The sequence below is a fragment of the Cololabis saira genome, chromosome 10 (assembly GCF_033807715.1).
Source record: "Cololabis saira isolate AMF1-May2022 chromosome 10, fColSai1.1, whole genome shotgun sequence".
Classification (NCBI taxonomy): Eukaryota; Metazoa; Chordata; class Actinopteri; order Beloniformes; family Belonidae; genus Cololabis; species Cololabis saira.
This window is the reverse complement of record NC_084596.1, coordinates 13,685,497-13,697,680: the sequence shown is the minus strand read 5'-3', so window position 1 is coordinate 13,697,680 and position 12,184 is coordinate 13,685,497. Positions and strand designations below refer to the sequence as shown.

At 38.3% G+C, this 12,184-nt stretch overlaps 1 protein-coding gene across 1 annotated transcript in view; it reads right to left on the bottom strand.

Annotated features, from left to right (window-relative positions):
• LOC133452443 (collagen alpha-1(XI) chain-like) overlaps positions 1-12,184 on the bottom strand; it is a 129,155-nt gene that overhangs the window by 41,920 nt on the left and 75,051 nt on the right. The window contains exons 33-41 of the mRNA XM_061731751.1: positions 10,955-10,999; positions 10,630-10,683; positions 9,782-9,826; positions 9,372-9,425; positions 9,180-9,233; positions 8,389-8,442; positions 7,915-8,022; positions 6,500-6,589; positions 2,483-2,536 (exon numbers count right to left, since the gene is read on the bottom strand). Of these exons, the coding sequence (XP_061587735.1) occupies positions 2,483-2,536; positions 6,500-6,589; positions 7,915-8,022; positions 8,389-8,442; positions 9,180-9,233; positions 9,372-9,425; positions 9,782-9,826; positions 10,630-10,683; positions 10,955-10,999 (558 nt within the window). The remainder of the gene's footprint in view (positions 1-2,482; positions 2,537-6,499; positions 6,590-7,914; positions 8,023-8,388; positions 8,443-9,179; positions 9,234-9,371; positions 9,426-9,781; positions 9,827-10,629; positions 10,684-10,954; positions 11,000-12,184) is intronic.

Here is a 12,184-nt window from a genome sequence, read left to right as displayed (position 1 = left end):
CAAGCTCTCATCGTTCTTTTCCCACATCAGCATCTCTTTTCCTCCCCCTTTTTTCCAGGTGCTCATCGCATAAATATTTCTGATCAGCGGGGCGCTGTGGCACCCTCCCACGTCTGCGGAGGGTCTTAGGCTGCGTTCAAACAAAATGAGCCGTGCACGTGTGGAGATCAAGGCTTTCGAACGGAGTCGCACACACGTGCGGATTCAGCTGCTGATGTGAGCTGCCACCTGGCACTCGCAGGCTTGGCCCAGGCTTTTCTGGTGACACACACACACACACGGAGGTCCAAACTGTTATCCCCAGCTTGCCAACGCCGCAGCACGACCAACACACCTACAGACACGCGGGCCAGCTTGACTGAACTACCTCACATTCTTCCCTCTCACAATGTGTTCTTTCCTCCCACAAATGTAATTCTTTGGTTCAAGACAAAATTGCAACTCAAAAACACGCAGACGGATCTCGTTAGGGGTGGGCAAAAATATTGATACGGCAATATATCGCGATACATAGTGTCCCGATACGATATCGATATTCAATGTACAGTATGTATCGCGATATATTGCCGTATCAATATTTTTGCCCACCCCTAGCTGCACTTTATTTTGTGATTTCAGTGTGGGTGAGACACTGCATTTTATTTTTGTCATTTTAAGTCAGGGGCAAGTAGCTGTACGGTATTTTTGTGATTTCAATTTCAGTGTGGGTGAGACACTGCATTTTATTTCGAGTATTTTGTATCTAAGAATAATGCAAACACTGCAATTTTTATTGTGTTTCAGTGTGTTTTTTCATGCAAATATGTTGCATAATTAAAATGGAAAGTTTGAATTACATTGTTTTGACTCAGTCTGTCCAATGCATTATCACTATCATCTGATGTGCATATATACAACTTGGATTTTAAGATGTGTAATGCATTTTTTAAGATTTTTCGGTGAACTATGTAGAATATCGCGATATATCGGGATATATCGCATAATCGGAATATCGCAATTTGTATCGTATCGTGGCTCAAGTATCGTGATGCGTATCGTATCGTGAGGTCCTTCCCAATACCCACCCCTAGATCTCGTAATGTTAATTCCCCTCCCGTTCTGTCTTTTTCATACAATCACAGCAGTCTAAAAAGGACAACGTAAAAGCAACACGCAAACTCGGCGCCCTGGCTTTCCCACAGCACAACAGCAGCCCGAACCCTGGCAGGAAATCGATGGAGGGAAATATCAGCTCTCTTGTGTGCGTAGGCATCGCACACTGACGCTACCAAAACAGTCCATCACCTGTTTTCATCCTAGGACTCCCTTTTCAGGCAAATTTAAGAAAACTATCACATTTATGAGAGGAAATGGCTTCGCTTATTCAGAGAACCCCTTTCTTTTCACTTTCATCATCCTTTCATTGCTCCTCTGCATATCTGCTGCCATCTGATGTGCTGTTGCTCTGTTGCTGGTGTGCATGGGGCAATTATCGGGAGCCTGCATTTAACGCTTGCACAAAATGTCAGAGAGTTCAAAGCTGCCTGTCAGTCAGCTCTCTGCACAGAATCTCCGCCAGAGCTTCTGAGGCTTTTCACTGCATATATCCAACCCAGGGGCTGGAGACAAAGGACACTAATTTGTGAATTACGTCGCCAACTCTGCTTCTTTTCAGGGTCAAAAACTACAGTATGAAAGGAGGAGGTATGGTTTGACACGCTACATTGAGTAGTTTAATTTCAGTGACGGTTTTAAGAGCAAAGTAAATGATACAAAAGCGGAGAATGTGATTTCACTAACAGCATTTAATTTGCTCGTCGAGGGGAAAAGTGTCTTGAAAAGTGACGGTCATGCAAAGAATCAAAAGGACAATAAATGAGACACACGCTACTTCTATCTGGGCTCAAACGATTGCCATAGCAACTCTTGAATGTGTGTGAGGAAAACACCCGTGACCGTTCAAACAACAGGAATGAAACTCGCTGTTCTTCAATTAGGCAATTAAATGCTTCAGAGTGATGCTGTCGGGGAAAAGCACGGTACATCAAGCACTGTATTTCCTCTGATGAAACTGTGGCTTATACATTTACAAGCGCCTCAATTTTAACAGCTGGTATTTCTCTCCCTTTAAAAATTGAAATGTTAAAAGCCAGTAATGCTTCTCCAGTACTTTGCAAATTGTGGATCTTCCAAGACTTCAAGATCCAAATAGGGGAACTTCATGTTAATGAAACCCATCGCTTGAAGTGTTTTACTATGAAATAAATACAAAGAACCATAAAAAACTTTTCTTATTTTGTACATTTTTAATCTGTGGAGGAATTGGCTTCAATCGCACCACCACACTCTGTTCACTGCAGTTTAAACTGATCTGAGCCAGCAGGGAAAAGGATTCGTGCACAGCACGCGCAGCTCCATTCTCCGAAATGCACAAGTCACTTTTCGTTGCAATCTCTGTGGCAAGATAAAAAGGATGAGGTAACCATAGTAACAAGGTACTTACGTTGGGCCCCCCCGGACCCTGGGGTCCTTCTCCTCCCTTTAAGCCACCTGGACCCTGAAAGGCGAGGAGAGGAGAGGGTTAGATATCGCTCGCTGTGGGCCGCACGCTATTCAAACAGCAGTAATCACAGCTGTCCAATGGCCCATTAAGTACTTTCTGCTCATATTTGTGCATCGCCGTACATGTAGATACGCATTCATCCCTGTGTGTGAGTGTGTATTTGTAGCCAATAAGGCTTTTAGCTACTGGCAAAATATGATCCTCTAAAGTCAGAAATACAATTTAGCAATGATATTTAGCAAGGGAATAGTCATTATAAACAATAATCATTAGATTAGTTAAAAAAAAAACAAAACTACAACATAAATCTCCTCACAAAGGTTTTTTTGTGTGTTTTTCTTTTTTTAGAGCCATGTGGTGTCCTCAGGTGATCAATATTTGTATTTTGAAGTGAGATAATTTAATTCTTTGCTTGCCATCTGCGTGTAAAGAGAGTTTCAGGTAATACAGCTAAACACGGTTCAGAAAAAGATCTCCTATCCAACCTGTAAGTGTATTAGATATCAGTCAGTGGGATTTGTGCTGCCATCCCAGAACAACAGAAGTAAGAGGAACCTCATTCATTGTTCCCATGAAAACAGTTTATGGGTCATTCTGATGAATGAGACGGTGAGTTATAAATAGATTAAATTCACCTTATTTTACTAGCAGACAAGTTTCCTGTAATAGATGCCAGTACTGCACACGTCGCAAGAAATAGTTAATCAATGGAGCGACTTGTGATCCACTTAACCGGTTCAAGAGCAGAGAAAGTACATATTGACCGTCTGACCCCTGCTACTTCATTACATGAAGTATATTTGAAAGTGACACTGCTATGAAACGTTTAATCACCATGGACCATGAAATAAATGCAAATTAAGTGGAAAAGAATATCATGAATGAAAATGCATGTTTTCCAAACATCGAATGAGGCCGTAACAAAGTTCTCCATTTGAGAAAAAGTCTCTGCTATTTATTAAATGATGATATGAGCTGGGGCTGGGCGATATATCGAGATTTTAATATATGTATCGATATATTTTAAAACGTGATATGGTACGAGACAATATCGTTTATATCGATTATTAAAAATTATTATTATTTATTTATTTTTTTTTTGATATAGCTTATTTTGTGACAAATTGACTTGAATGTTTTATTTGTGATTTGCACAAATGTTTTGTTATTTGCACAACTGTCAACCTTAGTGGAAAAGTCTGCCTGTTACTGTCTACATTGTATTAATTGCACAGTGTATTTTAATTTAAATGTTATGCAGGAAAGGGATATTTGTTTTATTTTATTCAAGAAGCATTTTTATTCTATATATGCAGGCAGTTTATTTTTATTTCATTTGTTTTATACATGTTGATATTGTGCAGACCTCTGTTAATAAATGTACCTGTGTGACATTTGGCACGAGGCTTTGTATTAAAACTGACTGTTTTTTTAAGGGTTTGCCTCAGAAAAAAATGAAGCTAACAGAGATGCTATGCTATAATGCTTTGGGGGAAACTCCAATTATGGCACAGAAAAAATATCGATATATATCGAGTATCGCCATTCAGCTAGAAAATATCGAGATATGACTTTTGGTCCATATCGCCCAGCCCTAATATGAGCTACAATAATCTGCAGTGGTATTATTATTATTATTGCAATATCAGTTATTACATGGGCTTCAAAAGTAATGACAAGAAAAGAAATGATTAGATGCTAAATCTCCCTGAGAATCCCTAAGTGAAGTACACAAAGCTAAACCTGCAGAGCATCAACCACCTGTCATCTCTTCAGGGGTCTGTGAATGCTGGATCACAGCACAATGAGGCTGAGACGACATATGGAAAACACATTCCACCAGATGCAGTAAAGACTTTTATTATAATAATTAATTTACAGGTTCCAGCAGAGCCAGGGGGTACAGAGAGGCTGCCAAGCAGGCTCTCCCCTCATCTGGCTTCTACAGTTCTCCAAAAAGGCATTAAGAGACGAGAATCATCCTTCATTGGTGGATACAGTGAAAGTAATTTATTGGCTCATGCGCGATTACTTTGCCTTCGGTTAATACTGAGAGATGGGATAAAGCTTGTGTGTTTGCGTGTCTATAAGCAGAAACTGTGGCATTAAATGTGTCTACCTGATACTGTACCGGATCACTTTAAGAGAGAGTGGTTGCGTGTGTGTTTGCTCACGTATTGTGTGTATATTTCCATTATGAAAGAAAAAGGCATCCTTCTGCACGCGTGGGACAAACACAGTGCTTGTAATAAGTCTGGGCTGAGGTGCTGTGTGCTCTCTTACTGTTCAGCCTTGAAATGAGCTCCAGCCACAGTTCCCCGAGCTCATCTTCAGTCAGCCTCTAATAGTCATCCGCTCTCACCTTGAACTTTTCTCACTCACACCCACTTCTTCAGAGAAATAACACGGCCCTCTCAGCGGGCTAGGGTGCATGTGATGTAGACACAACGTCGTGGGCTTGAATCGCAATCAACATGCTCTGACTCATTCTTTCTTTGAGAGTGAAACAAAGTCCTCTTAACCCATTCAGACCTCGGGCCTCATTTAAAAGAGCCCGAGGCTTTTTTTGGAAAACCTCAAACTGTCCAAAATAATCGTTTAAGACTCAGCCTCTGAAGAAAACTGGAAAGATTAAATAAAAAGCAACACTGGAGGATAAACCATCCGCTTTAATTGTACATAGGGAACTAACTTTGCTCTAATGTTTTTTATCCATCCATCTATCTTTGATTCCCCCTACGTCCTGTTCAGTGCTGTAGCCGGTCCCAGCTTTCATTGGTCAACAAGCACTGTGTTTATCGACCTCTTTGAAATGTTAGCAAGGTGCGTACGTTTTGAAAATGCTGTTGCAGCAACTCTGAATGGATTGATGGAAAGAACCTACCCGCACTATTTTTAATAAAAGCTATGTCTATAAAATGCATCCGACTCTTCCAAACCCACCGTTGATACCGATGATCAGAGGTGTCAAGTAACAAAGTACAAATACTTTGTTACCTTACTTAAGTAGAAATTTTGGTTATCTATACTTCACTGGAGTAATTATTTTTCAGACGACTTTTTACTTTTACTCCTTACATTTTCATGCAATTATCTGTACTTTTTACTCCTTACATTTTAAAAACAGCCTCGTTACTCTATTTCATTTCGGCCTTTAAAAAACTATCCAGTTAAATTGCTCCATCCGGATAGAGTGAATTTGGTTGTGGTTGTTTCAGATGTTCTTGTCCAGTTTTGTTCTTACATCCGTTCCCTCAGATTCCTGCAACTAAACTTGGATGTACATTCCAATAAAGGTTAGGATAAATGATAACATGCCTCTGAAGTTTGACTTTTTGCACCATTACAATACTTATAGGCCACTAGTCATCATATCTCCTGCTCTCTGAAACACATGTTAATGCTCAATAGTACACATATATGCTTCTTTAATATATTTGCATTATACTAAGATGCATTCATTTTCAATGGCTTTTGTCCTTAATGGCTTTTTTCCCCCTTACATTACTTTTACTTTTATACTTTAAGTAGTTTTGAAACCACTACTTTTATACTTTTACTTGAGTAAAAAACTTGAGTTGATACTTCAACTTCTACAGGAATATTTTTAAACTCTAGTATCTATACTTCTACCTGAGTAATGAATGTGAATACTTTTGACACCTCTGCCGATGATATTCATGAAAATGAGACTTGTTGATACCATGTCTGCTACAGTTTTTCGATAAGTCTTACGGAAGCTAATTTAGCTCCTTTTAGTTCCACCACCGAGCCTGACATTTGGTATCACAGCAGGTTGTTCAATTGGAATTTGAGATTTGGCGATAATTAGAGTGCGTATATGCTCAGTCTTTGAGCGGGCGTGTTTCTCTGTTTCCATGTGAGGATGTCTGCATGAATGTTTATCAGGAGGGTTGTATGTATATATATGTATGTATATATGTATATATGTGTTACCATGGCTCCTGGAAGACCTCTGGTCCCTTGGAAGCCCCTCAGGCCGGGAGGTCCCACCTTGCCAGACGGACCCTGAAGACCTGGATCCCCCTACGGAGTAACAGAAATATTCCTGTTATGTTTGACACTACGAGCTAAACACCATGAAGAAAATGACTAAATACACCAGTGAGAACGCAAGAGATTAGGAAGTGCCGTTGACAAAAGCCTGGTAAAAGATTTGAAAAGGATTATATATCATATGTTTATTACTATTTTGTTGTGTTAAATTTGACACTAATATGTTGCCCTGTACTAAGAACATTCATAATTTTGTTCTGCATAACATTTTTAATAAATGTGACATTCTGTTACAACCAGTACTCGAGTTGTAAAAAAAAATCAGGGGGGATGGTGGATTTTATCATATGGGGACAGATAATTTGTGCTGATTACAAATAATATAATATATTACAAATAATAGCAGTGACCAAAACACCTGCAGAAATACTGCAGGAATGACATAGCAGCAGTTAAATGCAGCCTTCTGTAAGCTTTAAATATCCACTGGGCTTACATCAAATACATCAAAACACAACAATAAAAAACAGTTTTCTGAACTTATCAATATGACTCTGTCCTTCACAGGATAAGTAAAATGGATCACTGCAAAAACTCAAAATCTTAACAAGAATATTTGTCTTATTTCTAGTTAAAATGTCTCATTTTAGTAAAATAAATCTCATTTCACTTAAAACAAGACTCATCACTGGAAAAAACAACAATTTTCACCTGTTTCAAGTAGATTTTCACTTGAAATAAGTAGAAAAATCTGCCAGTGGAACAAGATTTTTTTGCTTGTAATAAGAAGATACATCTTGTCCCACTGGCAGATTTTTCTACTTATTTCAAGTGAAAATTTACTTGAAACAGGTGAAAATTGTCAAATAAGTTATTTTTCTGGTGATGACTCTAAATGTTGAAATAGCAGTAAAACCAAATTAATTGATGAAATGACATAAGGGATGGAAAGGGGGGATGGCAGTTTTACAGGGGGGGATGATTTTGACCGTTTTTATTTCAGGGGGGATGCCATCCCCCCTCATCCCCCCTCAACTCCAGTACTGGTTACAACAGAGATAGAAAACGAAAAGTTAAAAACCAGTTTCATAAAAAAAAAAAAAAAATGAAAGTGTTATGAAAGTTTGTATTTCTATGTAAATTTTATGAAACACATCAGTCTAATTTACATTGATATGGAGAAGAACACAATTGCCTACAAGGCAGAGATGGCAAGGACAAACTAGTATTGTAATCCTCAAAGACAGTGTACAAAAACAGAGCAGTATAAGCGTCAATACCAACAGCTACATATATTACACTAATGGCCGGTGGACTTTGGTGGAAAAAACACCAGAAATGTATTTGTCCTTCACCTTTCCGCCCTCTTTTCCAGCAGCTCCAGGCAGACCTTGCTCTCCAGGTGGACCAGGGGAGCCCGGGTGTCCTCGCTCTCCACTTGGTCCTGTTTCTCCAGTTGGTCCCTTTCAAAGACAAGACTTTATGATTAATGTGGTTTCAAATGTAATTTAAATATATTTTCCACTTTGACCTGCACCTCATTGGTAATGCCTGTTCTAGAATAATAAATAGTTAATTAATGTTTTGCTAAGGCTGTTTCTCATATTTGAATTTTCTTAAAAAAAGACAAATAAAATATTCACCTAATGAGCTAGACTTCTTTTTCTATCTTTACTTTTACTTTTACAAACAAGTTGGCCAATCCGAAGGCTTCCAGAAATGTCAAGCTACATTTTTAAATGTTAAAATTATTTGATGCATTTTAATTACAGTATAATGCAAATATGTATTTCTGTTATATACTGTAGTGAAGTTTACTGCAAACATACCTGAGGTCCAACCACCCCACCTGGTCCTGGGGGTCCAGTCTTTCCTTGGAAACCCTGAACAGGAAGACAATTCAAAGTTACAGGTTTGTGTCAAGTTAATAAAATAGAATAGAATAGAAGACTTTATTGATCTCCCAGAGGAGAAATTCAGTCGTGCAGCAGCCAAAACACACATACGCTTTATACAAAAAATGTAAAATAGAAATAACCAATAAATAGTTAAATAATAAAAAAGAGCAATATAAAAAGTAGAAAAAGAGTATGTACAAGAGAGAAAAAAAATAGTAAACACCAAAAAACCGGATAATATTTACAAAATGTTTACATATATTTTCAAAAATATGAACAAAAAACCGACAAAAACACAACAAAAAACGGGAAAACACACAGAGCTGCTGCTACAAGCTGCCAGTCGCGCAGCGCCATCTTGGAAAAAAAGAAAGTATATGTAGAAAGTTCGACCATGAAGACAACCAACGTGTGGCAAGTTATATGAAATCCTGAGAAATGGGGCAATGTGTTCATTAAAAAAACAAAAAAAATGCTTTAAAAAGTCTGAATCTTAAGACTTTACAATTATTCTTTTTTGTATTCCATTCCATCTGTTTGATTGAGAGTGCCGGTGTACTTTCATCTCTCAGGTACTGCACATTCAGGCTGGTTCTCCTCAGTAAAATGCAGTTTTATCTCGGTGATAAACAGCCACAAGATGCTCAAGAGACACCTAAACCGTGAGGTTCACAGTCATAATGGCCCCACGATGTAATTCACATGTAAAACGAGCCACTCACCGTCTCCCCCCTCTGTCCAGGATGACCGGGCAGTCCATCTTTCCCTGGCGGGCCCTGAGGGTGAACAGGTGGGCACTCATTAGAAATAGAGTCACCAGGTGTGCATTAATAATTGAAAATGTTCTGAAAAGAGAGGGAACATGGCTGTGTGGATGGCACAAGTTCAGAAATAGTTAGAAAGCAGCTACTAACATTAGGTCCTTTGGGTCCAGGCAAACCGTTTGGTCCCTGTGGTCCTTGGGGTCCCTACAACAACCAAAGAACAGAGAGAAAAGAGGATGAGCAGGATGATGTGGTGCATGTAATTGGAGTTTAAATTTTAGTGGGCACATCACTACTTATTTTAGTATAAGTGTTTAGGATTTTCAATAAAAAACTGGACATCTTAAATGAAAATCAAATAAATAAATGCTTAAATGCTGACTGGAGCTTAATTAGCCGGTGGGATCAGCCGCTAAAGTACTTCTGATTTTAATGGAACAGAAGATTGAAATTAATTTTTAGGCGAATTCAAGCACAGCGTTTCCTGGTGTGCTGTTGCTGGCGTGGATTCTGATGCTAAAGCAAAGGGTACAGATGAAACAAAAGCTGAAAACACTAACCCGCTCTCCTGGGGGGCCGGGAGGTCCGTCATTGCCCGAGGTGCCCTGGTGAGAAAGAAAAGTATCAGAGAAATGTTTGTTGGAAATGTGAGACTGGGATGTGAATAAAATTTACGCCAAAGCACAGATACACAGGTTACACAGCAAGTCATGTGCATGTTTACATTTCTGCATGAATAATGGACATTATGAGGATTGAGACTTAGAATTGGACATGTTCGTCCAAATGTTCAACTTTAAGCCCAGATTTTGATAATATGATAATAATTTCATTTCATTTTCATTCCGATCATGGATCATGGTTAAATGACAACACAATCAAAAGCATATTCCATAACCAGAAAGGAGCAGGAAGAAGAAAATCTTATTCTACCTGCCCCTCCCTCAAAACAAAATTGAACGATAATAACAGATGGTCTGCACAATTACTTAGTTAATATCACAAGAAAAGAAAAACAAGAAAATAAAAGATAGATTGTCTGTCTCCATACGCATATATTATAAATTTTGACTATTTCATCCATACATTGCTATTTTTTTCTCTTTAAATGTATTTTTAAACTGAAATATGTTTATACAGCCCTTTAAATCATAATTTAGTGAATTCCATAACTTAATTCCAACAATTGAAACGCTCATCTGTTTTAGTTGTTAGTTGTTCGGGCAAATAAATGTTTAAAATTAAATTTTCTACGACTATCTTCATTATTTGAACTGAAAGTAAACATGTATTGTAAGTTTTCTGGTAATAATTTACATTTATATGCGTATTTATATTTATAATGAACCTTGCAAAAGCATTATTAATGCTTCCACAGTTGAAATTTTAACAAGGCCTCAGCTCTCACCTTTGCACCAGGCTTTCCGGTTGGTCCTCGAGCTCCTCGTCCGCCCCGTGGACCCTATATTCATTGTAAACAAACATTGAAATGAAACGCACCAATGACAGAAGAAATACAAGTCTTATCTGTGTACTTTTTCTACCCATGTCACATTCAAAATGTCCCACCCGCTGCATTTGTCGCTCAAAAAGACAAAACAAAACAAAAAAGATCTGAATTGAGAAAACAAACCCTAACACAGGCAGAGAAAAGGGTGATATTTTCATTTCAGCAGCATAAATTATTTATGGGGAATGCGTGGGCTCAGTTAGCAAACAGATGAGGTGCTCACCGTCGGGCCACGCTGCCCTCGAGGGCCCGCTTTGCCTGCAATTCCCTGGAAGAGAGAGACAAAAACTTTGATTTAGGACAAAATCGTATCATCATTCAGCCCTGGACTGACTGTCTGGGATGAAACAGAATCACCTGAACGTCTTTAGAAAAAAAAAACCCAAAATAACTATATATTATATATACATATATAAATAAATAATCAAAATGCTGTGGTAAGTGGTTACCCACAGGCACTTGACAGTTGGAACTAGCTGTCATTTCAAGCATTGGGGGACCAGGCGTACCTGACTCTCAGAGTCTGAGCACAGATGAGCTTGTCTTGTCAATAACAAGCCCCATCATTCAACAGCCCTCAACCATCCCTTCATCTTTCTCTCCAGATGAATGCAGCCGGCTACCTCAAAACCAAAATGTTTATAGAAAACCTTTTTATGACAAGGTCAGAGTCATAATGAAATAAGGTTTTCAAAGTTTAGTGGCGAGAAATATCCCGACTTCAACCCTATTCAACATCAGTGGACTGAAAGGAAACCGTAGACTTTATCCGGTGAGCTCATTGAAGTTACTTTTGTTAAAGTTATTCTTAAAATGTTCAAGAGGAGAGGAGAATGTTGCTGTAGCAGCTAAGTGAAGCGCTCCATTTGTATTTGAAGGTCAGGATATCCATGTTCCTACTGTAGATGGACGGTTCAACTACAACACTCTTAAATTCAAATTTTTAAATTGGAAATTTGGCGAAAATGTGCGAAATTGTGTCAGAAGTCTGGGAACTATGTTACGTCCAGAGGTGTCAAAAGTATTCACATTCATTACTCAGGTAGAAGTATAGATACTAGAGTTTTAAAATACTCCTGTAGAAGTTGAAGTATCAACTCAAGTTTTTTACTCAAGTAAAAGTATAAAAGTACTGGTTTCAAAACTACTTAAAGTATAAAAGTAAAAGTAATGTAAGGGGGGAAAAAGCCATTAAGGACAAAAGCCATTGAAAATGAATGCATCTTAGTATAATGCAAATATATTAAAGAAGCATATATGTGTACTATTGAGCATTAACATGTGTTTCAGAGAGCAGAAGATATGATGACTAGTTGCCTATAAGTATTGTAATGGTGCAAAAAGTCAAACTTCAGAGGCATGTTATCATTTATCCTAACCTTTATTGGAATGTACATCCAAGTTTAGTTGCAGGAATCTGAGGGAACGGATGTAAGAACAAAACTGGACAAGA